At 45.1% G+C, this 27,371-nt stretch overlaps 1 protein-coding gene across 1 annotated transcript in view; it reads right to left on the bottom strand.

Moving 5' to 3' along the window:
- The window catches only part of KIF5A (kinesin family member 5A), a 31,230-nt gene extending 6,269 nt beyond the window's left edge, over window positions 1-24,961 (bottom strand). The window contains exons 1-23 of the mRNA XM_054579997.1: window positions 24,640-24,961; window positions 11,252-11,339; window positions 11,083-11,156; window positions 10,565-10,669; window positions 10,276-10,324; window positions 9,833-9,888; window positions 9,499-9,586; window positions 9,115-9,239; window positions 8,510-8,614; window positions 8,186-8,334; window positions 7,927-8,075; window positions 7,430-7,605; window positions 6,584-6,652; window positions 5,820-6,026; window positions 5,364-5,510; window positions 4,508-4,696; window positions 4,019-4,136; window positions 3,581-3,645; window positions 3,364-3,473; window positions 2,877-2,978; window positions 2,290-2,350; window positions 1,979-2,050; window positions 1,716-1,820 (exon numbers count right to left, since the gene is read on the bottom strand). Of these exons, the coding sequence (XP_054435972.1) occupies window positions 1,716-1,820; window positions 1,979-2,050; window positions 2,290-2,350; window positions 2,877-2,978; window positions 3,364-3,473; window positions 3,581-3,645; window positions 4,019-4,136; window positions 4,508-4,696; window positions 5,364-5,510; window positions 5,820-6,026; window positions 6,584-6,652; window positions 7,430-7,605; window positions 7,927-8,075; window positions 8,186-8,334; window positions 8,510-8,614; window positions 9,115-9,239; window positions 9,499-9,586; window positions 9,833-9,888; window positions 10,276-10,324; window positions 10,565-10,669; window positions 11,083-11,156; window positions 11,252-11,339; window positions 24,640-24,768 (2,538 nt within the window). The 5' untranslated portion in view covers window positions 24,769-24,961. The remainder of the gene's footprint in view (window positions 1-1,715; window positions 1,821-1,978; window positions 2,051-2,289; window positions 2,351-2,876; window positions 2,979-3,363; window positions 3,474-3,580; window positions 3,646-4,018; window positions 4,137-4,507; window positions 4,697-5,363; window positions 5,511-5,819; window positions 6,027-6,583; window positions 6,653-7,429; window positions 7,606-7,926; window positions 8,076-8,185; window positions 8,335-8,509; window positions 8,615-9,114; window positions 9,240-9,498; window positions 9,587-9,832; window positions 9,889-10,275; window positions 10,325-10,564; window positions 10,670-11,082; window positions 11,157-11,251; window positions 11,340-24,639) is intronic.
- Between the last annotated feature and the right edge of the window lie 2,410 nt (window positions 24,962-27,371).

Below are 27,371 nucleotides of genomic sequence, written 5' to 3'. Positions count from 1 at the left end.
GGTAGAGCTAGAAACATTTCTGTGCCCCTTTAATTTTTGACAATTTACAGATTATAAACAGTGTTTTGCTGGGACAATAGCTTAGCTGAATTAGTAATAGGGCTGTAGCCCTGGCTATTTAAGATCCGGTTAATGGAGAAGTTTCTACGGCTCTCCTTTTCCTGTCTAGCCTCATGTCTGTCTGCTAAGGCAGGAAATTTTGAAGAGTTCTCTCTCCTAGAAGTGAGTAGCTTTTGGTCTTTGGAATTTGAAGCCAAGGCAGAGGCTTCAGGTGACGGTAAAGTAATAGCCTGTGGTTTCCTAACATCTGCCACAACATGCATGAACCTGGAGGACATTATGCTAAGTGAAATAAACCAGTCACCAAAGAACAAATACTGTATGATTCCACTTCTACCAGGTAGTTGCAGTAGTCGAAATCAATGAGAGGGGGTGGGGGGAGGTGGGGAGGAGTTATTGTTTAATGGACAGAAAGTTTCAGTTCTACAAGACAAAAGGAGCTCTGGCGATGGGTGGTGGTGATGGCTGCACCACATTACCAATGTATTTACTACCAGTGAATTGTACACTTAAAAATGATCAAGGTGATAGGTTTTATGTTATGTGTATTTTACCACAATAAAAAATGGGGGGGAAAGCAATATAATATGCATTTAGATAGAGAAGGAAAATGAACACACAGAAATTATAAAGAATGGCAGAACTGATAACAAATGTTTCTTCCCTATCTTTCAACTTTCCTAAACTGTAATACTCTTTTATAATAAGCAAAGGGAAAGAGATGGTAGGAAAGCTCTCTGCAAGTCCAAATAAAGCAAATAAACCCTTCAAACTATCACTGGGCTGTAGTTCTGGGGTTTTTGTCATTATTTAAAAAAAAAAAGATGTACTGAGTATTTAAACACATGCTGGGCAGTGTACTGGGAGGAAAATAAGTTTAAGGTCTAGTTTAGTGAGAATATAAGTTTAAATGGAATTTTAAAGTGGATTTGAAAGGAAGAGAATAAAGTATAGGTTCGGGTTTATTTCGTGAATCAGTTTAGAGAGCCAGTTGGCACTGCTGCACCTGTCTTCAAGGCTCAGCTATTTGGCTCTGTCCGCACCAAACATTTCCTGTCCGGACTCCTTTGGCCTGCCCCAGCTACCTCCCCACCCCATACCTTTGAAACCCAGTCATCCACCTAAGGAACCGCAGCAGCAAGGAGGGGGACAGAGAGGCAGTAACTTAATACACAGGAGTTTTGCCTGGCCCTGACCAGGGGCTGGTTGGACCATCTAGAGGACATTGCTGAATTTCTCCGCACGCCTGTCGCAGGCCTAGGCAGGTGGAGTTCTCTCCACGAGAGAAAGCCTAGCTTCCCTGGCTCCCTTTTGTCTTGCTGTTTTCTATCTTTGGCTAAAGTCCGACCCATCCCCCTTATATACAGTTACAGCCCCATGCCTCTAAAATCTCTATCAGTTCCAACCTTTCCCTTCAACAACGTAGGCCTGGGGATTCCACTTTCAGCAGAGGCAGGTTGGGAGCATTGAGAAGGGAAAACAGGCATGGAACAAAGAACAGGGTAAAAGTGGAACGAAATACGGTATAAAGAAGGGATTAGTGGGAAAGGGAAACATGCAAGCAGATTTTCCTAAATCCAAGGAGCCCCGGGGGATTTGGGATCCTAGGCACCTGGCCTCAAGGGTTCTCTTCACCCCTCCTCCCCCATTCTTACCTGTTTGTGAACCTTTGTAAGCTGTTCCAGGTTGTTCTCAAGAAAGGAAATCTTCTGCTTTTGGGAATGAATCCCCCCACTGTCCTCGGGCTCCATTTCTGCACTCTGAATAGAGACAGAGGGAAAGATGTGGCTGTCCTGAAGCCAAACAGGTCCCACCAAGACCAGGCCAAGCTAGCCGACATTATGACCGAAGGGCTGGGGAACCTGAGAACCGGAGAAGACCGGGGGCTGGGAAGAACCTGAGCGAGGCTGGCACTCACTTTCTTGACTCGAGTCGTGACGTCTTGAACGAACAGCTTGCGAAGGTTGTGGAGGGTCTGGAGTTCCCGGGCCTGGAAAGAATGATGGAAGACTGGGGTAGCCAAATACCAGGCCAAACTTTTTACTCTGAAATCACTAGAACCGTCAGTCTATCCAGTCAAGTGAGTCGCCCATCCTTTAGGAAAAGATGTGTCCTGATTACGCTACAGGCTGACTTTGCTGAGGGCAGGAGGAACCGGGTTAGGAAGAAATCAGAGGGAAGAGCTGAAGCCCCCACCCTGTTAACTCAGCACAGATGGAAACTACTCACGACTGTCTCCTCCAGACCCTTGAGGTCCTGCTTGGACTGCTCATGCCGCTCATACAGAAATCTGGAGGAAGAGGAAAACAGAAGACTCTCTCAGGACTCTCCTCCCACCCCTTTTCCATTTCTTTATTCCTTATACAAGTCACCCGTGTACACTGTGCAGAAATTAGAAAAGGAAAAAAAAAGATAAGGAAGGTGAGTTTCATAAACAGCTCATGATTCTACTACTTACAGATCAAACCACCATTACCATTCTGATGTCCATTTTTCCATACCTTTTTTTTCTATGCAGATACAGCCTATATACATTTTATGGGATTGGGCCACTCATACTGTTTTGTAACCTGCTTTTTACACTTAACAGAACATCACAAGCATTTCTCTGGGTCAGCTACTATTCAGTAGAGGTCATTTCTAAAAATGTTCTTTTTTATTTTCCCTTCCCCATCCCATCAAATTATTCTCATGAGGCATCTGCTTCCTGTGGTCACCATATTCACATCTGCATTGCATACTGCCTCTGCAGGAGTGGCTGAGTTGCAGTCTGAGCCTATGTGGCTGCCAGTGTGCAGGGGGACCCAGGCACTCACGTCAGCTCCTGGAGTTTGGTGCTCTTCTCGTGTTCTTCGTTCTTCAGCTTCTCGTAGTCTGCCTGAAGCTTCTCTAGCTCTAACTGGAGCTTCTGATTCAGGCTGCAGACGGCAAGAGGCATGGAGAGAACAAAAGGATGTGAACGATGGAGAAAGGGAAGACCAGCTCCTCAAGCATTTTCCTCTTGCATGAGCGAGTCCAGTTAGAATCGATGCATCGACCTTCAAGTATCACAGGCAGACTCAGGCCACTGTGTCTATGACAGAGTAAGGAACCCTGAACTATCTAGTTATAAGAGCCCCAAGGACTGGGACTAGGCCTTACTCCTTGTACCTCCTTGAGTTGGGCTGCAAAATCATGTCACTGTGAGGGGAATGACACACGGAAGTTCAAGACTAGGGTTTGGGCCCAAAGGGAGCATTTGAGTGGGCAAAGCTGGGCAAGGGGACCGGGGTGGAGACCAGAGTCACTCTCAGAAACTCTCACTCTTTGAGCTCATCAATGGTCTTCTGCTTTTCATTGATCTCATCCCGAAGCCGGGCCAGCTGCCGGTGATGGGCCTCCCGGTGACTCTCCATTTGCAGCTCCAGGGCCTTCTGCAAACAACACCACCCCAAGCTCAAAGCCAGACTTCCCGGCACCAGCTCAGCGCAGGCCAGCACAGTCCTGCCAGGTCCCTGTCATCCCCACTCTTCCCACTCACCTTCACTTCATCTGCATCCTGTGTGTCGGGCTCTTTGTCCTTCAGGGCCACTTCATGCACAGTTTCTAAAAGAGAGAAAAACAGCCTACACTACACCTACCTCCATGAGGAAGAACCTCACGCTGTGGCCAGCCCCACAGGCAGGGCTGGGGACATCTACCCGGAATGGGCCCACAGAGGGATGTTCTTCTGGGTTAGGACAGTCCAATTTGATATAGCAGGGACAGAGGACAATGGAGTGCTTATGTTTCATGTACAATACGCTGCATGCAAAAGCTTGCTAAGTAGCATGTGAGTTGGCCTCCATGATCTTAGCCTCATGCTTCGGGGGAGCGTGCTGTCGGGTAGTTTCTTTTGATCTTTGCCACTTTCCCTCCCTGACCCCTCTGGGATCTCAGATCTCAGGATAGATGAGCTGGAGGTTTAAGAAGGCCTCACCCTGGGCCTGGAGCTTGGCCAGCTCATCACTCAGGGAGTCGTAGGACTCTTCCAGGTGCCGCTTCTTCAGCTCCACGCTCTGCATGTACTCTGTAAGTGAGCGGATCTTGGCCTCATGCTGGTGGGGGAAGGGTTGGTGAGAGGAAGAAGACAGATGGAGCCAAAGCCACCACTCTGGGCAGCACAGACCTCTGTAAATTCCTGCTCTCCTCCCAGACCTTCTGCTCCTACTATGCTTTCCATGAGGATGCAAAGTCAGGGATCATGCTTCTAGAGAGCCTTTCTTTAGACCCATCAGCTCAGAGGCTAGTATCCACCCTGAACCCTTCAATTCTCTGGCCTAGACCCTCTGCTGCTAACTTCTCCTGTCCTTGATTCCAGTTAACCCGAGGCCCTTGACATAAAGATAGGTTAAGAGTTTATCTCATAACTACAGACTCAACCTCCTTCTCTCCTGGCATGCAAAGGCTCTCAACCTCTGGCACTCACCTGGGAGATGAGGAGCTGGCAGGACGAGAGCTCCCGCCCAGTCACTTCCATCTTGCGATGACATTCGACCTGGAGGTTCTCCAGCTGCCGGCAGCGCTTGACCACAGACTTGACCTCAGATTTGATTTTGCTGATATAGAGTCGGGCCACGGTAAACTCCTCCTCAATGGCTCCACTGATCTCCACCGGCTGTGTGGGGCCAGGGACAGAAGAGGCACTCTGCTGCAGGAAAGCGTCTATCCATTCACTTCCACTCTGCCTATCCCCGCACACACCCATGTGCGCAGGGACTCAGGTTGGACAGGTATTCTCCGAACGACTTTTAGCAGCTCTCTATCACCTGCCATTTCACACTAAAACCTTCTATCTGTACTTAAAATACAATTTCCACAATCACCCTCCTCCATCTTAAAAGAAATACGATTTTCTTTTGCAAACTCTTCTTCTTGATCACCCAGGTGCGTCACTGTCCCTGCCACAGATTTGCATATATCATTTCTAACTCTGCGCCCCCATCTCTAAATCCTGCTATAACCACAACTCCATTACTACTTTTTTTTCAAAGAGAATTTCAGTAAGAGTTTATTTAAGCCAAACTGACCACATATGCCAGGGAGCAAGATCTCATATGCTCTTCCATTGTTTCTTTATTCAGCACCCTTTAAAAGGCATATTTTCAGTTGAGTCTATGCAAACCTCTACTCGTTTTCCTGGATTTAGTTTGAGAGCATGTTTTCCTGATTTATAGCTCCCCATTTTCATTGTCCCTGATGGCCTGAACTCTCTCATCTTGCATTTCCCACCAGCGTCTGGAACAAAGATGACTTGAACAAAATTGCTGCCTGTCTCCACTCACCAGCTTAATCTCCCCGTTGCCCACGATGACACTGAACTCACTCAGGTCCTTCATCAGCCCATTCAGCACCTCAGCAATTCGTTTTCGCTGGTGTCCACTGACCTCCTGTAGCCGCTGCAACTCAGACTCCAGGGACAGCATGGTGGCCTGGGGAGAGCCCTCAGGTCATCCCACCATGTCTTCTTGCTACCCTCCCCAACCCAGGCAGAGGCCTCTCCCTCCATGTATAACCCTGATGGCTGCTGTGAAGAGAATGCAGGCCCTGCAGAAGGGTCTGGACGAGAGAGGGGTCAGGAGGGCAAAGTACAGTGAGCAGCTGTGGGAGGGTCTCACAACACACTGAACAGCAGAGCAAAGGTGCAGACACAATGCGGCCCTGAAGGGAAGCAATGGTCGCTTTGGATGTGGAGAATGTTCTGCGGCCAGGGAACTCTTGGACCCTGGTTAGACTCTTACCACCTTCTGAGACAGCTCATCCACCAAAAGCTGGTTCTGCTGGCTCTTTTCCTCCACTTCCTGAGACTTCTGATCATAGTTCACAGCCAGCTCCTCCAGGGCCTGCAGCACTTCCTTCACCTCATCCTTAGCGGCGTCATTCTCCGACTGCAGGTGGCTCAGCTCCCGCTGGACCTTCTCATTATCTCCTCGAGTGGACACCAGCAGCTTCACGGGAGAAGGGAGGCATGTGAGGAGGTCTGTTGCCAGTGACCACTTCTGTGGCCCCTGCTCCAGGGAAGCTGAGCCCCCCACCCAGGCAGAGCTCTAGGAGAGAGGCAAGGCCAAAGTAAGGGTCAGGAGGAAGTGGGCTTTAGGCTTCTTAGAAATATGGCAACAGCCCTGGCTGGTGTGGCTCAGTGGGTTGAGCAAAGGCCTGTAAATTGAAAGGTCGCCTGGGAACATGAGAGGCAACCAACTGATGTTTCTCTTGCACTGCACATTGATGTTTCTCTCCCTCTCTTCCTCCTTCCCTCCCCTCTCTCTAAAAAATAAATAAAATCTAAAAAAGAAAAGAAATAGAGCAATAGAATGAAGAAGCACCTAGATGCCATAATCTGTGCTTTAAGCAAAGCCCTAATTAAGTGCCCAGACCTCTACAGTTTTGAGGGTGACTTAAACTTAGCAGAATGACCCTTCTCCCATCCAACTGTAAAAAGGTCCTTTCTATGCCTCCCAGGGAGGAACACATCTCTCCTCTGACGTCTGGCCCTCCTCCCTGTTACCTCTTCCTGGTCCAGCATCTGCTGCTTGAGTTTCTCTATGAGCTGGCTCTGCTGGTTGATCTCATCATCCTGTGGGAGGCAATGGAGAAAGACGGAGGGAAGGGAGGCTAGTCCTTCTGGTCTAGACTCATGGGGTTGAGGGAGAGATAGGATCCTAATAAAATCCAGATAGTTTAGGTTTTGAGTTAAAAACCCCATATCCTAAAAAGACGGCCTTTCCTATGCTTCCTTCCTCAACTCCTGCCCTCATTTTTAAATTCCTTACTTGATGGAAGCTGGTATAACCATGACAATACATAGGCAAAGCCTTAAAATATTCACATCTGTCAGCCTAGAAATCCTGCTCTAGCTCTCCATTCTAATCAAATCATTGAAAAGCAAAATCTTATGCACATGGAGCAAAGTTAGTCCTTTCAGTAAAGTTAATTATTTATAACAGCAAAAACAAAACCAAGAAAACAAGGAGTCCTGTAATAAGTGAATGGTTAAATACATTCTGATAAACAGACTGCTAGGCAGCCCCTTAAAAATACTTTTATGAAGAACTGTTAACAAAGCACACAGCTGCTCATTGTATAATATTGAATGAAAAAAATCGAGTGCAGTTACATATACAGTGTACCTTAATTGCACAGAGAAAAGCAAAATGTTAATAGCATTATTTCTGAATGGTGGGCTCATGGATGATCTTAATTCCCTTCTATGTATTTCTATTTATTTTCCACATTTTCAGTAATGAGCATTTACCCCTTTTGAAATCAGACAAGGGCAGTATAAGCTAATTTTTTAATCCCTCTCTTGTCATCCCACTGGGCTCATCTCTGTGCCCTGCCTGACTGTCCTCACCTTGTCATCAAGCTGCTTGTAGAGGCGGCGGATCTCCTCCTCATATTTCTGCCGCTCCTCAGGCGCGATGCGTACCACGATGGAGGAGTTGTCGTTCACAGGTGTCTCCTCGCAGAGCTCAGCACCCAGGACAGCATCCTCCCCAGCCAGGCGCTCTGTCTCGGGCACATTCTCTCCTGGGATAGGGGCAGAATGAGGTGAGGGCTGGGAGAAGGGAAGGCTGCATCCCCCAGTCCTTCCTCCCTCTCTGCTCAACACCAAGACCTACCTCCAGGCCTCCATTTCACTTGCTAAGTGGACCTTTTCAAGGGTGGGGGAATATGGTAGTCAACCCGTCTCCCTTTCCCTCATGACTGCTCCTTTGCATGGCTCCAGAAACACAGCCCTCCTCGGAGACTGACCTGCCCTTAAGTATCACTCCAGACAGGGCCCTCTCTGGCTCCCTACGCCCCCTCCTCCTCCCACCACCTCTCGTGCCCACAAGACGCCTCTCTAACCGTTGCGCCAACGGCTCAGCTCAGCCTCCAGCTTTGCAATTGTTTCCCTCTGAGCCTTTGTCTTCTCCTTCTCCTTCTCATATTTCTTCTTCCACTGCTCAGCAGTCAACTCCAGATTCACTGAGGCTGTGTTCTTAATGGTCTTTGCCCTGGGTGAGGAGAAGGGAACAACGTGACGAGACCTCCATTATGGCTTGCCTGACGCTGAGGGGAGGGAGCGGCAGGGGCTGGGCAGGGAGCTGGGGACCCTGCCACTGACCGCTGCCCAAACATCAGGGTGGACTTGGTCTCCGCATCATTGTAGCTGGATGGTGAACAGCAAATGAACATAGTTGTCCGGCAGTTTCCTCCCAGGGAGTCCTGGAGAATCCTTGTCATTTTGCTGTCACGATATGGAACATAGCTTTTCTGGGGAAGGAGGGAGATGTGAATCAGAAAAATAAACTTAACGGGGGAATCAGAAAGGATAGTGGTGAACTCGAAATCAGGCGATCCGGGAGTAGGGGCATGGTTAAAAGGCAGCACTAGGAGAAGTGGGAGATGAGGCGGAACTTGAGGGTGAGGGGACCTAAGGAACACTCACAGTGCCCTCCGCCAGGGCAGAGATCACATTCCCCAGAGCCGACAGTGACTTGTTGATATTCTTTGCTTCGTCCAGCACGGCTCCCTCTGCTCCAGTCTTGCTCACCTACCAGGGCATTAAGAGACAAGTGTGTCATGAGCCACTGCAAAGGGAGAGGACTCTCACCACCTCCTCTCCATGCAGGGGGCTTCCAAAGAGGGGAGGGAACAGGGAAATGAGACAGAGAAGGCCCTTCCTCTATCTCCCCAAATTCTTTTGCCAAAGGCCACCCCTTCCCACCTACATATTATATAATCCCATTTATGTGAAGCGTCCAAAAAAGGCAAACCCACAGAGACAGAAAGTAGATTAGTAGTTGCCAGAGGACGGGGTAGGGGAGGATAGGAGAGATTGTTAATGGGTGATGAAAATGTTCTGGAATCAGGGGTGATGGTTGCCCAAAGTTGTGAACATCCCAAAAACCACTCAACTGTACACTTTTAAATGGCAAACTTTGTGGAATATGAATTATGTCTCAATGAAAAAAGTTATTTTGATTTTAAGAAAAGGCCACCTCTCCCCTAGGCTTCCTTCCCTCCCGCCCCCATCTCCACAAGACCCACAACCTTCTCACTCCCAGCCAGGTCCACCAGATACAGCTTCCCACTGAGCTTCTGCTCAGTCTCCATGTTCTCCTGCTTGATGTTGATAAGGAAGATGCTGTGGCTGCGAGAGCTGTGTTCATTCATGTCTGCGGGAGGAAGGGAGAAAGAGTCCTGGTACCAACCCTGCAGACTAGAGCCCTCAGCCTGGCTTCCCCTGATTGCCACCCCACCCACCAAGAGAGAGGGTCCTGCAACTACATTTCCCAGGCAGCAGGGTCACAGGAACAGGGTCCCTTCTCCTCTGGAGGACAGTCTCCCCCTGCTTTCTTTTGAGTCTCTCAATCCCCAAAAGCACAGAGGAGAGGTGGACCTCAGACTCAAAAATCTCTTATATTCCCCACTCACTGGTGACAGCCACGTGACGATTTGATTTCCCCTCGTCAATCACATCTAAAATCTCCTCCGGGCTGGACACAAAGCGTTCAGTACAACCCTGCGGGGAGCAAATGGATGGTGACCCATAAACTTTGATCTGCAAGCTAAATTACCTGCACACCTGACAATGCGACCTTTCCAGATGATGCCTTTTCCAAGACTCCAGACTCTTCCCCAGCCCTTGGCACATCTCACCCCTCCAGGAGAGCCACCCTCCAACTTCTGGGTCACTGGTCCTTCCTTCTCCCACACCCACACTCAGAATACACTGGCCCTGCCTGGGTGCCCTGGTCCCCACTCTCACCTTGACAAATGGCACCCGGTTCTTGTCCTCATGCACAGACAGATTTGTCTTGGTCACTGAATCAAGAAAATACAGGTGAGGAAAGACAGCAGTTCCACCTCCCCATCCCCACAACCCCTGCACCCTACAGCCACCTCAGATGGTGGTTTCTCTCATGTGCAAAAGGGAAGACTCCCCTGTGAAGCCTAAACTCCCTGCAGTTTCTCTGCCTCCAGAATCCCAGCTCCAGGGGTACAGCTCATCTCAGGCTATTTATATGTAGGTCTGAGCATCTAAATTCATCCTTTGACCTTCTTAGTTTTTGGAAATCTTGGTTAGTGGAGGCAAGGGACTTGAGTATGGGTGTGTGTGCCCTCATGTGTCCTCTGCACCTCTTGCCAAACAGTACCTAAACCCAGGAGCAATGTGATCTTTGTTTTCATTGTCCTCACATCCCCACTCACCATCCAGAAGGTCACGAATTTTGTCCAGGTAAATCTCAAAGTAAGAAACCTGGTTAGGGAGAAAGGAGGAGTATGAAGTAAAGAGGACCTCTCTTAAGGAATGTCAAGCTAATGTAACCTGCTCCCACAGTGGTAGTGGGAAGAAAAGAGAAAAGAGTATCTTGGGGGGAAAGAACTGAGGTAACCAGAGGGGAGAGTAAGTTGGGGTGCTCAGGGTCTCAGTGAGTTCATATTAATCTCCCCCTCCCCGTCCCCATCTCAGGATGCCCAGAGGTCACGCCCTGATCACCTTGATGTGGAACTCAAGGTTCTCATCCATGGAGTAGATGTGGTTGAAGATATCTCGGGCAATTCGAGGAATGATCCCCATCAGCTGGGGGTCGTGCAGCTTTCCCTGGGGAGTGAGGGAATTCCAGAATGAGGGTCAGGAAGAATGAGACAACTCAGCGGTATGCAGATGAACACAAGGGTGATAGTTGATAGGAACCACCCTAAGTTGGGAGATGGTCAATGCCTTGTCTACCTTTTTGTGGAAGGAGGAGAGAGCTGAATAGCCCTTTGAACTTTCACTGCTGCTGCTTTTCCAGATCAAAAGAAAACTGGAGTAGTGGAAAGGAGTATAAACTACAGCAGGCTGAAGGGACTGCATTCACCTTGCATTAGATTATTGCCCCTCACTCCATCCTTTGGACCCAGCTACCTCTGCACCAGGTAGCCCCTGATTCCTAGCCCTTTCCTCACTGAGATTTCCTGGTCTCCCATGAACACTCCCAGCTTCTCACCCTCCATGGAAGTCAGAACCCTCACCTCCATGGTATGTGTTTTCCCTGAGGATGTCTGTCCATAAGCAAATATGGTACCATTGTAGCCAGCAAGGACATCTGGAAGAGACGATGGAGAAAGAGCACTGGTGGAGAGAACTGGGGTAGGGAATGGGAAGCCTGAAAAAAATACATCCCAAAACTACATCCGTTACCTTTGACAATCTGCATGGCACATGCATGATAAACTTGCTCCTGAGTCGTGTTTGGGGGGAACACACGGTCAAAGACATATGGCTTCCCCTGGAGTGGAGATAAAAGATGGCAAACATCAGCAGGCAGGGTGCAGAGAGAAGAGATACCGAAACCTCATCCATAACCCTGAGAAGGCATTGTTCTCACCCATCCACACGCATGCATGATTAGTGGGATGAGGGAAACTAGAGAGAGAAAAACAAAATTTAGTATTGACACCAAGACTTGTGTCCATGTGGTAGAGGAGTGCCATTGAGGAATGTCACAGAGTGAGCCTGTGTGAGGGGATCTCAGTCTGAGTGTGATGATTTAGCGTTCCACTACCCTGGAGCCCCTGCCCTGGGAAACCAATGGGGTAAGACAACTGGGCCAGAGGCTATGCAAAGTGCAGGACAATTCATTAACACTGAAAATCTACCCCCGAGGTACAAACTCTCTTCCTCAATAGATCCATTATGTCCTGATACGGACTTTCAAAATGTTTTTAAGTGAAAGAAACTAAGTTAGGGATGGGTATTTGTGTGTGTGTAGAGGGGGCGGGGGGGAGATATGGAGAGAATGTTCCCTATTGTGTAATGAAATATACATACACCGAGCTGCTGAACTATTATGGAATCATTAACACAAGTTCCCTTTAGAAAGGATTACATGAAATCATAAACATGAGTCTCCCCTTAAAGAACTGTAAAGCAAGTCACTCCGACCAACAAGTACTTTGCTTAATTCAGGTAACCTGTCATAAATCTTGTATGTTGATAAGAATGCTAAATAAACAAACTATTTACAACCCAGGGAGTCAAACAAAGAATATATCTGATATCTAATCATACTAAAAGGAAGATCTCTGGTAAGAGTAAATGAGACTATGCTTGTTCTCCATCACATGACAAATTTCTCAGTCATGTTTTCCTGCCATTCATATAGAGACTATATCTTTGTTGTCAAATTGTCTTACTACAGAGCTCATCTTTACCCAACTGAAATGTAAACTGCTAAGTCTATGGACACCAGAGTTTGGGGGACACGTTTTAAATAATTAAGGAAAGTCATAAAACTTGGCTAAAGCTGGAGTTGTGTATCTATACATAGAATTTTTTTCTAGAAGGAATTACACAAAAGTATGAACAGTGGTTATTTTGGGGAAAGAAACTAAAAAAGAGAAGGCTTTCATTTTTCATTTTGTACTCTAGATTGCTGACATTTTTAAACTGTGTTTAATATTATATTTAAAAATTTTTTAAGGTCAAAGAGGGGGAGACAATAGTGCATTATTTGGGTTCCTTCTTTTTACTTCTTTGCATAAAGGAAAATAAATATTATTTTCTAATGTTAAAAAGATTTGAAAAATCTGGCTCATGATAAAAATCTACCTGAAATAATTATCTGATCTCTCTGCTGAAAGCCTGTGAAGCCCCAAACTAGAATCTGCCAAGAGAAAGAAGTTGTGAAGGCTCTCTCTATAGTAAAGGGAATACTGTAAACCAAGAGAGCCTTTCTAGAGGACAATTCCATTAAAAATTTAAATATCCATACCTTTTGTACTTTGTACCAACAATGCCAGTGCTGGGTATTCATTTTACAACACTTGCTCAAGCACTGAAAGATGTTCACTGAAGAGGTGTGCATTAAAGAAAAACTGAAAACAATTCAAATATCCATCAAGACGTTGGTTATGACACCTCTATATTCTACCCCCATTAAAATAAGCCAGGTCGGTTCACATTTATTGACATGTGCGATATCAATTGTCAAGTGGAAAAATAAAAACATGTATATAATGTGATTACATTATTAAAATGCTTATGGATAGAATAACCTTAGAAAAAAGATATGAAAGACGATACAAAGAACTGTTAATAGTGGTTATCACTGGAGAGCAGAATGACAGGAATTTATACTTTCTACATTTTTTGTGATATTTAAATGTTTTACAATGGCAACATATTGCTTTTAAATTAAAAAATATGTACCGGTGATGTTATGTCCTGGCCGGTGTGGCTCAGGTCACTGGAGCACTGTCCAGTAACCTAAGGGTTTCCGGTTTGATTCCAGATCAGGGCACATCCCTAGGTGGAGGGTTTGATCCCAGGTCCAGCGCGTATAGGATGCAACCAATTGATGTTTCTCTCTCTCTCATCCTCTCTCTCTCAAAGCAATAAAAAAATAAAAATAAATAAAAATAAATAAAAGGTCGCCATGGCTAGTGTGGCTCAGTGGACTGAGGGCCAGCCTGAGGACCAAAGAGTCGCCGGCTCAATTCCCAGTGTAGGGCACATGCCTGGGTTGCGGGCCGGTTCCCTGGTAGGGGGCACGTGAGATGCAGCCACACATGGATGTTTCTCTCCCTCTCTTTCTATTTCCCTTCCCTTCTCTAAAAATAAATAAATAAAATCTTTTTTAAAAAAAAGGCCTCAAGTGATGATAAAAATACATAAAAATAGATGTAATTACATGGCAAGGAATATTAAGCAAAAAAAAAGTGGTTTTAAAAATAGTATCAGTGTAAAAAATGTGTAAAGGATGTTATATTTCTGGAAAAAAATGTGTATTTTCTATACTTTGTTTAGAAAAACATGTTAACAATGATTATACTTGGAGAGTGAGATTTGAGAAGATTTTTGTTCTTTTGGATTTAGATTTTAAACTTTTCTAAAGTAAAAATACATAATTTTTAAAGAAGAAAATTCTAAGTTTTTAAAACGATGACATTATTTTTTTTTAAATCCTCACCTGAGGATATGTTTTTATTGATTTTTTTAGAGAGAGAAAGGGAGAGAGAGAGAAACATCGATGTGAGAAACATCGATTGGTTGCCTCCCATATACCCTCCAAATGGGGACTGAACCTGCAACCTTCTGGTGTACAGAACGATGCTCCAACCAACTGAGTCACCCAGCCAGGTTAAGACATTACTACTATTCTTACTATATAAAGAACTCTCATAAACTAGTAACAAAAACACAAAACTAAACATAAAAAATGAACAAGAACTAGCTACTAACAACAGAAGAAAAATTCAAATGTTCAATAAACATAAAGATGTTCAACATTTCCATAAAAAGGAAAGGATAATGGTAACATCATTTTTCACCTATCAAATTAGAAAACAAAAACTTAATTGTAATATACAGTGTAGACGAGGGTTCAAGGAGGTAGAATTTCCTTAATGAGCATCCTCATTCTTTCCTGGTAGGAGAGTACACCCATACAAGTTCATGGGTGCAATTCAAAAATATATAATCAAAGCCTTGAATTGTATGTATCCATTGACCCAGATATGTTTGTAACAAATATTTAGCTACATGAATGTTTATTATCACACTGTTTATAACAACCAGAAATATAAGGCAATTCAAAGAGTAATATTTAGGGGGACTGGTTTACATAAGAAATTGATGGATTTATGGCATGTACGTATATTTTATTCTTTGCTGCTATGTAAAATGATGTCATACTAGAACATCAATAAATCTCAAAAATAAATTGAGTGAATTTATTTTTTAGTGAACGTAAACACAAAGAGCACATACTGTATTATTCCCTTTACATGAAATTCAAGAATGGACAAAACTTATCTGTAGTGATAGAAGTCAACACAGCGGTTGCCTGGGAGTCATGTTGACAGGGAGGAGGCACAGGGAATGTTTCAGGGGTGACAGGAATGCTCTAGATCTCAATCTGGGTAATGGTTACATGAATGTCAAAATATGTTATAAAATTCATCCAGCTGTTTGCATAAGATGTGTACTCACAGTATAGAAACCTCCATAAATGCTATCATGAAATATAACACCATAAAATAATGCTATAATGGCTCTTAAAATATGAATGGATGCACAACCTCATTGTTAATAAGAAAAATGCATATTAAGACTATGAAATACAATTTTAACCTATCAAAGTGGTCAAAATAAAATAGTTCAATGACGCACTGTATTGGTGAGAGTATATATAAATTGGGGCCAACTCTATGAAAGGCAATTTGGAAATAGCTGTTAAAAATATTTTTTTAATCCTCACCCAAGAATATGTTTACTGATTTAGAGGAAGGAGAGAAAAAGATATCGATTGGTTGTCTCCTGTACGTGCCTCAACCGGGGATCGAACCTAGAATCTGAGTATGTGTCCTGACAGGGAATGGAACCTGCAACCTTTTTGGTATATGGGATGATGCTCCAACCAACTGAGCCACCCAGCCAGGGCTCACTCTTAAATTTTTAAATGCATACACCTTACAACCTCCACTTCTAAAAATTGATTCTACAGAAATACTGTCCAGGCAATTCAGTTGGTTAGAGCATTATCCCAATACATCAAGGTTGTGGGTTCAATCCCTCGTGAGGACACATAAAGAATCAACCAGTGAGCCCTGCTGATGTGGCTCAGTGGACTGAGTGCCAGCCTGTGAACCAAAAGGTCACCAGTTCAATTCTGAGCCAGGGCGCATGCCTGGGTTGCAGGCCAGGTCCCCCAGTGCAAGAGGCAACCAACCCATGTATCTCTTGCATTGATGTTTCTCTCCCTCTCTTTCTTGCTCCTTTCCCCTCTCTCTAAAAGTAAATAAATACTAAATAAATAAAATTTTAAAAAAGAATCAACTAATGAATGCATAAATGGAACAACAAATTGATGTTTCTATCTCTCTCTCAAAATCAATAAATAAAAAATAAATTTAAAAAAGGGACTACTGTACATATGCAAAAATCATATATACAAGTTCATTTATTTGTTTGTAATAGTAAATGATTAGGACAACCCATTAGGATAACAAGGTAAATCAATGGCATATCCCTACAACAAATTACACAAATGTTAAAAAGTTATCTAAAAGTATGAGATAGCTCTTTATGTGCTGATATAATAGGATCTTGGAGACTCATGTTAAGGGGGAAAAAAGGAAGGTACAGAATAGTACGTATAATAGGCAACCCTTTGTGTTTAAAAAAAAGTACATGTATTTGTATATGTATCTGCCCATAAATGTATAGTATGCTTTTAGAAGGATTCCCAAAAACTGGTGGCCAGGAGAGAGGGGTAGGAAGGAGGTTTCCTTTTCATTTTATATTATTTGAATTTTGTCACATGTTCATGTAAGACATTCAAAAATTAAAGATTCCAAAAAATAAAATTATTAAAATATTTGATGATAGTAAAATAGTCACATTTTGTTACTGAAAAAAATAGGTTATGAAACAATAGTTTATGATACCAAAATTAATATACGTATATATGAAAAAAACCACTTAGAAAATATATCCAATTGTTAACACTGTTTGGGGAGGAGGCATTTGACTGATGTTTAGTTTCTTCATTCTGCTTTTCTTTGTTTTTGGCTTTGTCAACAATTAAAATATATTAGTGTGGTAATCAGATTATATTTAATATCATTGAAGAAAAATCTACCTTGTTTTTTTAAAGGTTTGAGTGAATTTTTGGGTTATTCCTAGGGCTTTTGTGAATTTTCCATCCTTTTTATCTGTAGTTTGTAATTACACTTCATTAGGAAGAATAAAATCCTTATTACATAGAATAAAATCATGTTACAATAAACAGCTTTAAAGTGGCATTGATGCTTCTCCTCCTCAGTGGTAATATCTTTTTTTTCTTTTTAATTGAACCTTGATTCCTAAATTGTAATATAATTCAATGTTTCTTCCATCCACTAACTAAGAAGTAGAAACAAATCACGTTTATCACAGACCAATGATTCTCACCTCTTCGCCAGTGATGTCTATCCACACTTCTTGAAGCCAGGCCTGCAGCCAAAGGGGACTGACTGTCACTCTCAAGCCAACCTTGCCCCCACCTTCCCTTCTGGGAACAAAGGCACGACACACATGCACATACACACACATTCATTCTCATATTCTCTGTCTCTCTCTCATTCCCAGTTAAAAGATTCCATATTAAAATGGAAGGCGCTCTCCAAGTGCTGAAGGCATTTAATGCCTGAGGAACCCCCTTTTCCTCAGCATATGTGAAAAAGAAGAAAGAAGCCAGAGGGGGAGGAGGGGTGGCATTCTCAGTACTGTGAGGATAAAAGATCTCTAGGAAGTAGAAATGGGTGCACTTCATAATCTCATGAGCAGGGAAAGCCACGGATTATAATTTCAGAGTTCTGGGAAGGCCTGTTCCCACTTTCCTCGTCTTACCTGGGCCCGTATGTTCCAAGGCTAGCTCTTCACTTCTTTATCTTAAGGTTTTTATTTCTGTTAAAGTGTAAGTTTCTTTTAATTTTCTATTAATTATACACAGGATAAATTCATTTCATCAGACCTTTTTATAAGAATAACTAGACCAGTGGTTTTCTGTTTTTTCTGCCTTTAGACTAGTCACATCACCATTATTTACATCTCTTAAAGTAATTGGCACCCAATTACTTTGAGTCAGACTGTAGTATGTCGCGGGGACTTTCTTGTCAGAATCTGAGGGGGCATATGTACAGTTAGTAAAAGTCATTTCTTTTTAAAATATTTTTAAAATTTATATTTTATTGATTATGCTATTACAGTTGCCCCAATTTTTGCCCATTTGCCCCCCTCCACCCAGCACCCCCCACTCCCTCAGGCAATCCCCACACCATTCTTCATGTCCATGGGTCATGCGTATAAATTCTTCGGCTACTTCATTTCCCATACTGTACTTTACATCCCCGTGGCTATTCTGTAATTACCTATTTGTATTTCTTAATCCTCTCACCTCTTCACCCATTCTCCCCTACCCCCCTCCCATCTGGTAAACATCAAAACAGTCTCTGTATCCATGATGCTGTCTCTGTCCTTCATGTTTGCTTAGTTTGTTTTTCAGATTCAACTGTTGATATGTATTTTTTGCCATTTTATTATTTATAGTTTTGATCTTATCCTTTTTCTTAAATAGGTCCCCTTAACATTTCATATAATAATGGTTTGGTGATGATGAACTCCTTTAGTTTTTTCTTGTCTGGGAGGCTCTTTATCTGTCCTTCGATTCTAAATGCTAGCTTTGCTGGATACAGCCATCTTGGCTATAGGTCTCTGCTTTTCTTGACTTTGACTATTTCTTGCCAATCCCTTTTAACCTGCAAAGTTTCTTTTGAGAAATCAGCTGACAATCTTATGGGAAGTCCCCTACAGGTAACTACCTTCTTTTCTCTTGCTGCTTTTAAGATCTCTCTTTATCTTTAACCTTTGGCATTTTAATTATGATATGTCTTGGGGTGGGCCTATTTGCGTCCATCTTGTTTGGGATTCTCTGTGCTTCCTGGACTTGCATGTCCATTTCCTTCACCAAATTAGGGAAGTTTTCTTTCACTGTTTTTTCAAATAGATTTCCAACTTCTTGCTCTTTCTCTTCTCCTCTGGCACCTCTATGATGCAAATGTTGAACCTCTTGAAGTTGTCCCAGAGGCTGCTTGTGCTATCCTCATTTTTTTGGATTCTTTTTTCTACTTGTTGTTCTGATTGTTTTTGCTTCCTTATGTTCCAAATCATTGACTTGATTCTCGGCTTCCTCCACTCTACTGTTGTTTCCCTGTACATTGTTCTTTATTTCAATTAGTGTATCCTTCGTTTCTGACTGGGTGTTTTTTTATGCTGTTGAGGTCCTCGCTAAGTTCCTTGAGCATCCTCATAACCAGTGTTTTGAACTCTGCATCTGATAGATCGCTTATCTCCATTTCATTCCGCCCTTTTTCTGGACTTTTAATTCTGTTTTTTTCATTTGGGACATGTTTGTCTCCCCATTTTGGCAGCCTCCCTGTGTTTGTTTTTATGTATTAGATAGAGCTGCCTTGACTCCATGTCTGGTAGTGTGGCTTAACGAATAGGTGTCCTGTAGGGTCCAGTGGCACACCCTCCCCGATCAGCTGAGCTGGGTACTCGAGGTTCGCCCTTTGTGTGGGCTGAGCACACCCTCCTCTTATAGTTAAGCCTTGGGAGATGTTGGCAAATCAATGGGAGGGATTTACCCAGGCCAGTCAGCTCCAAGGACTGGCTGTGACCACTGACCACCAATCTCTGCCCTCCTTAGAGTATCAGCTCTGCAGGGGCAGGGTGGTGGTGCTCTGACGTGGTGTAGAGCTGTCCACTGGGTGCACTGGCCCTGGGGTTTCCCTGGTACTGCAGGCCAAGGTCAGCCCCGACCTGTATTTTCTCTGGTGCACACTGCCTGAGCTATAAAGCAATCTGAGATGGCTGCTACTTGTGCTGGGCTTGGAGATTCCCAGACTAAGCCAAGCTGTGAATCTAAGCTAGTTGTTATAGTGTGGGGCCTGAGGCTCACTCAAGACAGCTGTTGCTTATTTGATAGGATTTAGGAAGCTGTGAAACATGAGCAAAGACCAGCCATCAATATAGAACAGCAGCTCAGGTGGGTCCTTAAGTTGGGTGGGGTGGAGTCTCTGGGGATCTCCAAGGCAGGACAAACAATGTTAGCCAGGTTGATGGAGGCTCAGGTATGGTACCAGCAGGCTGGTTCTGTGAGGGGAGGGTTTAGAAAGGGGACAATAGCCTCTGCTTGCCTTGATGCCAGAAACTTCAGTTTCTTTCTGTATACTACTCGTGCCTTTCAAGCTGCTACCCTGGTGCTGGAGCTCAGAGAGAGTCAGTCTGAGCAGGTGGGTCCTTGTGTGGGTTCTTTAAGAGGAACTGCTTGGGGCTCCAGAAATTTCTCCACAGACTCAATCCCCGCTGGTTTTCAGAACCAGAAATTGTGGGGACTTATCTTCCTGGCACTGGAACCCTGGGTTGGTGGGCATGGTATGGGGCTGGGACTCCTTGCTCCCGAAATATCCCTCTCAATTTTTTATCCACCACACATGGGTGTGGAGCCAGTCCATTCCACGACCACGCCCCTCCTACTGGTCTGGATGGATGAGGTTTCTTTAATTCCATAGTGATTGAACTTCATTCAACGAGAATTCCGACAGTTCTGAGTGATGGCTGTTCTACATTTTAGTTGTAATTTTGATGTGGTTGTGTGAAGAGGCAAGCCATGTCTGCCTATGCTGCCATCTTGACCAGAAGTCACAAAAACCATTTCTAATGCCCCTTCCCAAACCTCTGCCCAGACCACTTGGAAGCCGGACCACTATGTAAATCAAGAGATTCTTGAAAACAGGGATTCCTTCTAAATTCCCTCAAATACAATCCTTGGTCCATAGGCTGGTTTTCATAAATATTTGTTGAACAGATATTGATTGAGGAAGAGAGCAAGAAGATACTATGGACCTGGATGCTGGATGAAACAACCAGTAAGAGGGGAAAATGTTAACCACTTCCTAATTGTGCCAAAGGCTAGTTTGTGGGGAGATGGCATATATTAAATAATAATAGCATCTAACTCTTATTGGGAGTTTATTATGTACCTGTCACTCTGCTAAGCCATTTACATGCATTAATCTCATTTAATGCTCACAGCAATCCTAGAAGGTAGGTACATTTATTATTCTACTTTATAGATGCAGAAACAGAAGAGAAGTAAGGTAGCTTCTCTATAGTCACTCAGCTGAGACACGGTAGAGCACAGTTTCAAACCCAAGCAATCTGATTCCAGACTCACCAAAGCGACCTGAAGCCAACACAGTGTCAGATCTATATCATGGCTTTTCCTTACCCTCTCCCGTATATCCCTCTTCCACAACTTGGAAATTTCTCTTAATGTTTCCAGACAGAACTTAAGTTCTTTGTCCCTCCCTTTTCCAATCACAATGGCATTTTCAGAAGTATGCAGTTCTCTGACCCATCCTCTTTAAGGCACCTGCCTCACCATCTCTACCTCCAGTTATCCAAGACCCCGTGAGCTGGTATAATGTCAGAGAATGGAAAACCTGAGAAAGTAAAAACACTCAGGGAGACCCTCCTCTGTGGAGAACTGTCCCCAAGACCCACTATCTGTCCCACTGACAGCAGTCTAAGCGCTCCTCACAGCCATCTCCAGAGAGCCTCTCTTCAGTCTCGAAGCCCAGGACTCTGCTGTCTTTTAACCCTATTCCAAGCCTCCTGCTTGTCTCCTCATCCCTTTGTGTCCCCTGGCATCTTTCTGTAGTTTTCCATTTTGTGTACTGACTAAAGCTAATGAGACAGCCTACAATTAGGGTCCAAAGATGACCAACCTTTCAACCCTCAGTAAAGTGCTTGGTAGAGGATGAACTTCCCAGCACCAGCCCTGATTTCCATGGTGACACCCCTGGGGATCGTTGCCATGGTAATGCTGGAGAGACATTGGCCACAGTGAACATTACCTCCCCTCTCCATTTTCCTTTATAAGACTCCCCCAAAGCTAAGGGGAGGATTACCTGGTCCCTGTCTTCAGATATCAAAGGAATCCCAGCCACCCCAAACAATACTGACTCTGCTCCAATAATCCTGAAGGTCCCAACCTAGCTTGAGGTATTTGATGGTTCTGGGGTTTTGACTCCTTAAGAACCCACTTAAGGAGACCTGAGGGAGGTCTACCCACTGGGAGACCTGAGGGAGGTGGAATTTAGTGGATACTTGAATGAAGGAGGGAAGGAGGGAGGGAACAAGGGACAGAAAGAGGGACAGAGAGAGGGAGGGAGGGAAACACAGAAGAAAGTGTGTGTGTGTGTGTGTGTGTGTGTGTGTGTGTTTCTTTACTGTCACCCTTCCAACATCTGGTATAGATGTAGCAACACAGACAGTAGGCCCCAGGACACCCAGACCAAAAAAGAGAGACACTTAAATGGGTCTGATGAAAGAGTTACATTGGATTCTGAGTGACACAAAGAGCCAAACAATACACAGCACACACAGGCAGTGACCTAGACACCCTTCTACTAACACTCAGGCCATTACTTTGGCAAAGCCCCATCCCCCAGATTCCTGAGACAAGTCAGGGGAGTGAGGGAAAGATAAGGCTCACAGAGTTGTCCCTTCAGTTTATTCTCCTACCCTTTGCCAAGCATAAAAAGCCCATGAAAATTAGGGGGTCTGAAGCCCAGAGCTAGTCACACTGCTGCAGAGGCAGAGAAGAGAGCTGTTAGAGAAAGGAGCAGGGCCTGGGTGTAGAGAGATCACTCTCTCCCACTTTCACTCTTCCCTCACCTTCCCTCACATCTTGAAGCAGCTTCCTTCATTACCTCCTCAGAGAGTTTCCCACACACTGAGTCTCAAAGGGAGCTAAAGGAGGAAAGAGAAAAGGGGGTAGGCTATTTCCTTCTCTTTTTGGGACCCTCAAGGGTCTCCTCAAAAATCACTTATCCTATTAGCCCTCATCCTCCTGAATGACAAACGAATAGTAAGGCTGAGAAGACAAGCTCCAAGGATGCTGCTGCCTGAGACAAAATGGCCCCCCATAAGCATGTATCTTGGAGAAATTGGCAGGAAGGGCTAGGGTGATGGAAGATATAGAGCAAGACAAAGGTACAGCTGTACAAATAACAGGCAAAACAGACAGGTAAGGGCCAACTATGGAGCTAAGATAGAATCTGAACTGGCAGGGGGCACTGGGCCTCTCCTCATCTCTCCTCCTTTCCCACCGTCCACTGTGTCTCTCCTGTTTAGCTGCATGAATTGGACAGATCCGTACCACCACTCCTCCCAATAACACCCCATGCCTCATGCTCACCAACCCAGGTTGAACAGCGCAGAGTCTAGAGGAGTTGTTTTACACTTGAAAAACCTACCGCAAAGGAAGCTAGGGTTAAAGGCATAAATCTTTCGTGGATTTGCTCCCCCATAATCACCTCCCTCCTTTTTCTCAGCCCTTATATCTCAGAGGGACCTCAAGCTCCAACTCTCATAGCTAATGCCTGCTGTCCAGACTATTCAGAGAGGAGACCCCAAAGGTTGATCCACTGACCAGACTGCAAGGCCTAAGGTCCCTGAGACAGAAAGAGGCAGGGCCCTCTCATGTGGCAAACACACATTCATGAGCACACACAATGCACCAACACCCATTTGAGTTCACGGTGTGGGCAAGAGAACTCAGTGTGGTGACAGACTGAGGCCCTTGGGAACAGGACATGTAAGCAGGTCTCTTCCTAAGGTATGTTCACTCAAAGTCCCATTCTCACTCATTCAGAAGGCCCAGGCTCCCTCCCCTTCTTTCCTTCATTCCTTTAATAAGCATGCCTTATGCCAAGCACTGTGTGCATCAAAAAATACTGAAATAGTGCTCCTGACCTTGAGGACTGTCCTCATACGTGCCACTCCCTTCTCAAACTGGCTAGTTTCCTGGCCCAGCACCCCTCAAGCCCTATGGACTCCATCCACCCCAATCTTTTCACTCCTTAGCTTGACAATCCTTACCAACCTAGGGAAGGAGAGATGGGTAAGGAGTTCCCTAGGAATCTCCTTTGGGCCATCACAGATAAAGGACAGAAATCTGTGGGGGCAATGTGACATAGAGGAAAAGACATGAGCTTTGAGGTCACAGACTTAGGTTTGCATCCATGAATTCACAGTGTGACCTTGAGAAAGTCATTCAACTTCTTTGGGCCTCAATTTCCTCATCTGTAAAATGGATATTATTAATACCTACTTCAGATTGTTGTTTTAAGGATTAAATAACAGATGTAGAGTAATGAGTACATATTAGTAAATATTAGTTCTTCTTCATAAGATCTACTCCATGGGTAGGGGCTGTCATTATGAAGTAGAGGTGGCTGTTACTTTTTATTGGATCAAGAGAAAGGATGAATAAGCAACTACTTGTTAGGATCTCAGGGCCTGATTATTTTTATTTGTTAGGGGGAGTTGGGTGGGTTTGAAATCCTCTTCCTACTGTACCTGGGAGGGAACAGCAGACATTTCCTTAAAGTCCCAGAGGCTCCCCCCAAAACTAGGTGTGGCATCAATGTATTTCTTCCACGAAAAATCCTTCATCAGACCTGTGCCTTCCCTCTAAGTCCAGGCTGCAACTATTTCAGGGGGAGATGGCGGGTTTGGTCCTAGAGCTCATTCTCTTTTGTGTCTCCAGAGATCCTGGACTGTCCACCTCAGGTCTAGCCCATCCACTAGTCTTACTCCTCCCTTCCTGGAAGGTGGGGGTAGAGATGAGAGCCAATAACAAAGGGAAGATGCGCTTTCTCTAGGGGAGATGGAAAACATCAGGAAAACACTCGACTATATGTAAGGGGTGGGGACGCTGCAGAGGGCAGCAAAGGGGAGTTGGATGACTGGATCCTAGGGAAGCAGCCCTCTCCCAGTCTGCGGAGACTTGGCCGCGGGCCTGGCCAGACCACACCCAGCCATCCTGATGCAGGGGATGCGGCGAAAAGGATGGAGGATGAACAGCGAGGAGGGGACGAGGGGGCGCAGAGTGGCAGGCAGGGGCTAAGGCTCGGCGGGGGTAAGATTCAACCTCCTTCCCCCTCCCTGAAATTCCCTTCTGGAGCGGCACTCACCCCAATAACGACGCTGTCGTCCCCTTGGAAAATGGGGATGAATTTGTCTCCCCGCAGAATCTCGGCCTGGTTCAGGGGCCGAAATCGGCAGAGCACCTTGATGCTGCATTCGTTGTTGGTCTCCGTCATGGTGGTCGCTGGCGTCGAGCTGGGCACTTCTTGGACGGCAGAAGTGGTGTGTGCTCCGAAGGCGGGAGCTCAGCGGAAGCCAAGTGCTCGGTCTCTGTGGGCGCTCGGATGAAGGCTGAGGAGCAGGGCCGGGGAGCGCTACCTTTCTCCTGCGGCAGCTGGATGCGGGCGACCTGGGCGTCTGGTGCTCTCCCGGCGCTCTGCCTCTCCGCCCCTCGCGCTGCAGCGCCGCGCTGCGGGCCTGGGCGGGGCGGCGACCGAGGAGCGGGGCGGGGCTTCCCTCGCGGGGGACTTGCCGCTCCACATCCACCATTGAAAGGAAGCGTCTTTCCTCCCTTCTTGCCTCCTCTCCCCACTTCTAACTCCCGAAAATAAACTTGCCCTCACCCCGTCCCCACGCAAATCACTCAGTGCATCCCAGCCCCCCCATCACCCGCATCCCTGACCTGTCGGTCCCTCCTTCAGACTGCACCCCTCTGGAAGGAATAAGGGGTCCGCGGTGAGCCTGTAGTCTGGGGAAGAGAATCAACAGCACTTCCACCCTCTATACTCCAGAGAATCCTCCACCGCTATCACAATCCTCTCTCCAAATTGAGAGCATACTTCTCATTCCCTGTCCACACGCTCCTTGCACGGATTCCCAACACACTCAACCTTCAAGGGCAGCTGCCGATGTCCCTATAGAGGTGGTTGTCCCGGTCTCACTTTTTCAGAGAGGAGTTTCAGGAGAGGTTTGGCTATTCCCTTCTCCCCTACATCCAGAGGTGCAGTCTACTATGTCCCCAACATGCATGCCAGGTCCTCAGTTTGAAAGAAGACAAACTCCCATTTTGGGTCATCAGAATTCAAAAGCAGATAAGATTTTCATTTTTGCCTCATAGGTTGGGCCTGGGATGAAAGCAAGCCGCAGTAACTTTCTCAAGAGAAAGGGAGTCAGAAAATAGTTGAAGGAGGGGTAATGATGGGATAGGTAAGGCCATAGGGACTTTAAGAGTAGACGTCTAGGGCAGACATCTGCATTTGGGTTTTAGGCAGATTTAGGTGCCAGTGTGAGTGTGTTTCCTGTTCCAGTTATTATTGGATAGAGTCCTAATATGGTAGACCCTTTCTCAGGCCTTGCTTCCATTTCTCTCTCTTCCTGGGCAAAAAAAAAAAAAAAAAAAAAAAAAAAAAAGCCTGGAGATTCCTTGTCCTTCCTGTCCTTAGGTCAGACTTCTGCTGCAGCCTCTGAGAAGAACCATCTAGAAGCTGGCCAAATTGATTTTTCTCCACATCACAGGCCTCTGCTGGCCAACAGAGTTAGACTGCAGGATTTGAGGCTCTAGGCCAAGGGGAGGAGCAGGGTAAGGAAGAAGGGAGGAGGGGATGGAGGTTCTGCCTACCAATTGTCTAAGGTCACTTAGACACTATGAGAAAAGGGGAGAGAATGATGGCCTGGCCAGACAAGGCCTAACCACTGAGAACCCAACTGAAGGGGGGAGTTTCCCAGATTGGGCCTATACCTCTAACCTACCTTGAATCTTAAGGAAACTGAAGGAAAAGGGTTCATCATAAGGAACTGGATAGGAAAGCAATAGGACTATGGAGAAAGAGGCATAGGGGCTTGGGGAGGAGCCAAGGGAGCATGCGTAGAATGACAATGAGTTTCAAACTCAGGAAAATAGGCATTTATCCAGGTACTTGGTCTGTCATCATTTCTAAGTTTTGCAGCATCCTGCAAGCTTAGGGGTACATCCTGGGAAACATCCCAACCTCAGGCCCTCAGGAACTCCAGGGTGGCATCTGTTTGTGAAGAAGTTTCAAAATGCTAGTCCATAGAAGGTCATTGGTCAGAGACAGAAGTTTATGGGTAAGCAGCCCAGGCAAAACAAACACATGGTGTGGTTTTTCATAAAGCAGGATTTAAGTTTCAAAGGACTGTCCTCTATTTTGAGAGTATGTTCTTAAATGATGGCAATAGCAAATAGTAGCTTTTCTTTCTTTTAATGTACTTTGCAAAATGAAAAGGTAGCCAATACTATGTCTGTCCTTGCAAGACGTTGTTGTTTTAATTTTATTGAACTGTCAAATACAAAAGTCTGAAAACAGTGACGTGGTTATGAGCACAGAGGGTGTTCAGATTTAGAGCCATCACTTAGCTATTTATGAACTTGAGATAGGACTGCCAGATTTGAAGACAAAAACAGGATAACCAGTTAAATTTGAATTTCACATTTAAAAAAAACGAATATTTTTGGTGATATTAGTCCCAAATATGATGTGGACCTCCTTATACAAAACATCGTATTAGTTATTATTTGAGATTCAAATTTAACTAGGCATCCTGTATTTTATGACAGCCCTAAATTGAGAAGATTATTTAACGTGGTCATTCCTAATAAGACTAAGCCTTTATTAAAGTTTACTTGTTTTTGGAGTCTTGGTTGTGCCACAGCATGACTAGTTGTGGTATTTATATCTAATCATTTAATTTCTGAGGGCCCAAATTAACTTATCTGAAAAACAGGAATTATAAAACCTCTTTCACAGACTTGATGTAAAAATTAAAGAAAATAGGTTGCATGAAATAACTTCTCAGGGACGTCATTGTCGTCCCCGGCCCA

This window comes from Pteronotus mesoamericanus, unplaced genomic scaffold, assembly GCF_021234165.1.
Source record: "Pteronotus mesoamericanus isolate MK-2021 breed Mesoamerican mustached bat unplaced genomic scaffold, CSHL_Meso_final contig_56, whole genome shotgun sequence".
Taxonomy (NCBI): Eukaryota; Metazoa; Chordata; class Mammalia; order Chiroptera; family Mormoopidae; genus Pteronotus; species Pteronotus mesoamericanus.
This window is presented reverse-complemented; position numbering and strand designations above follow the sequence as displayed.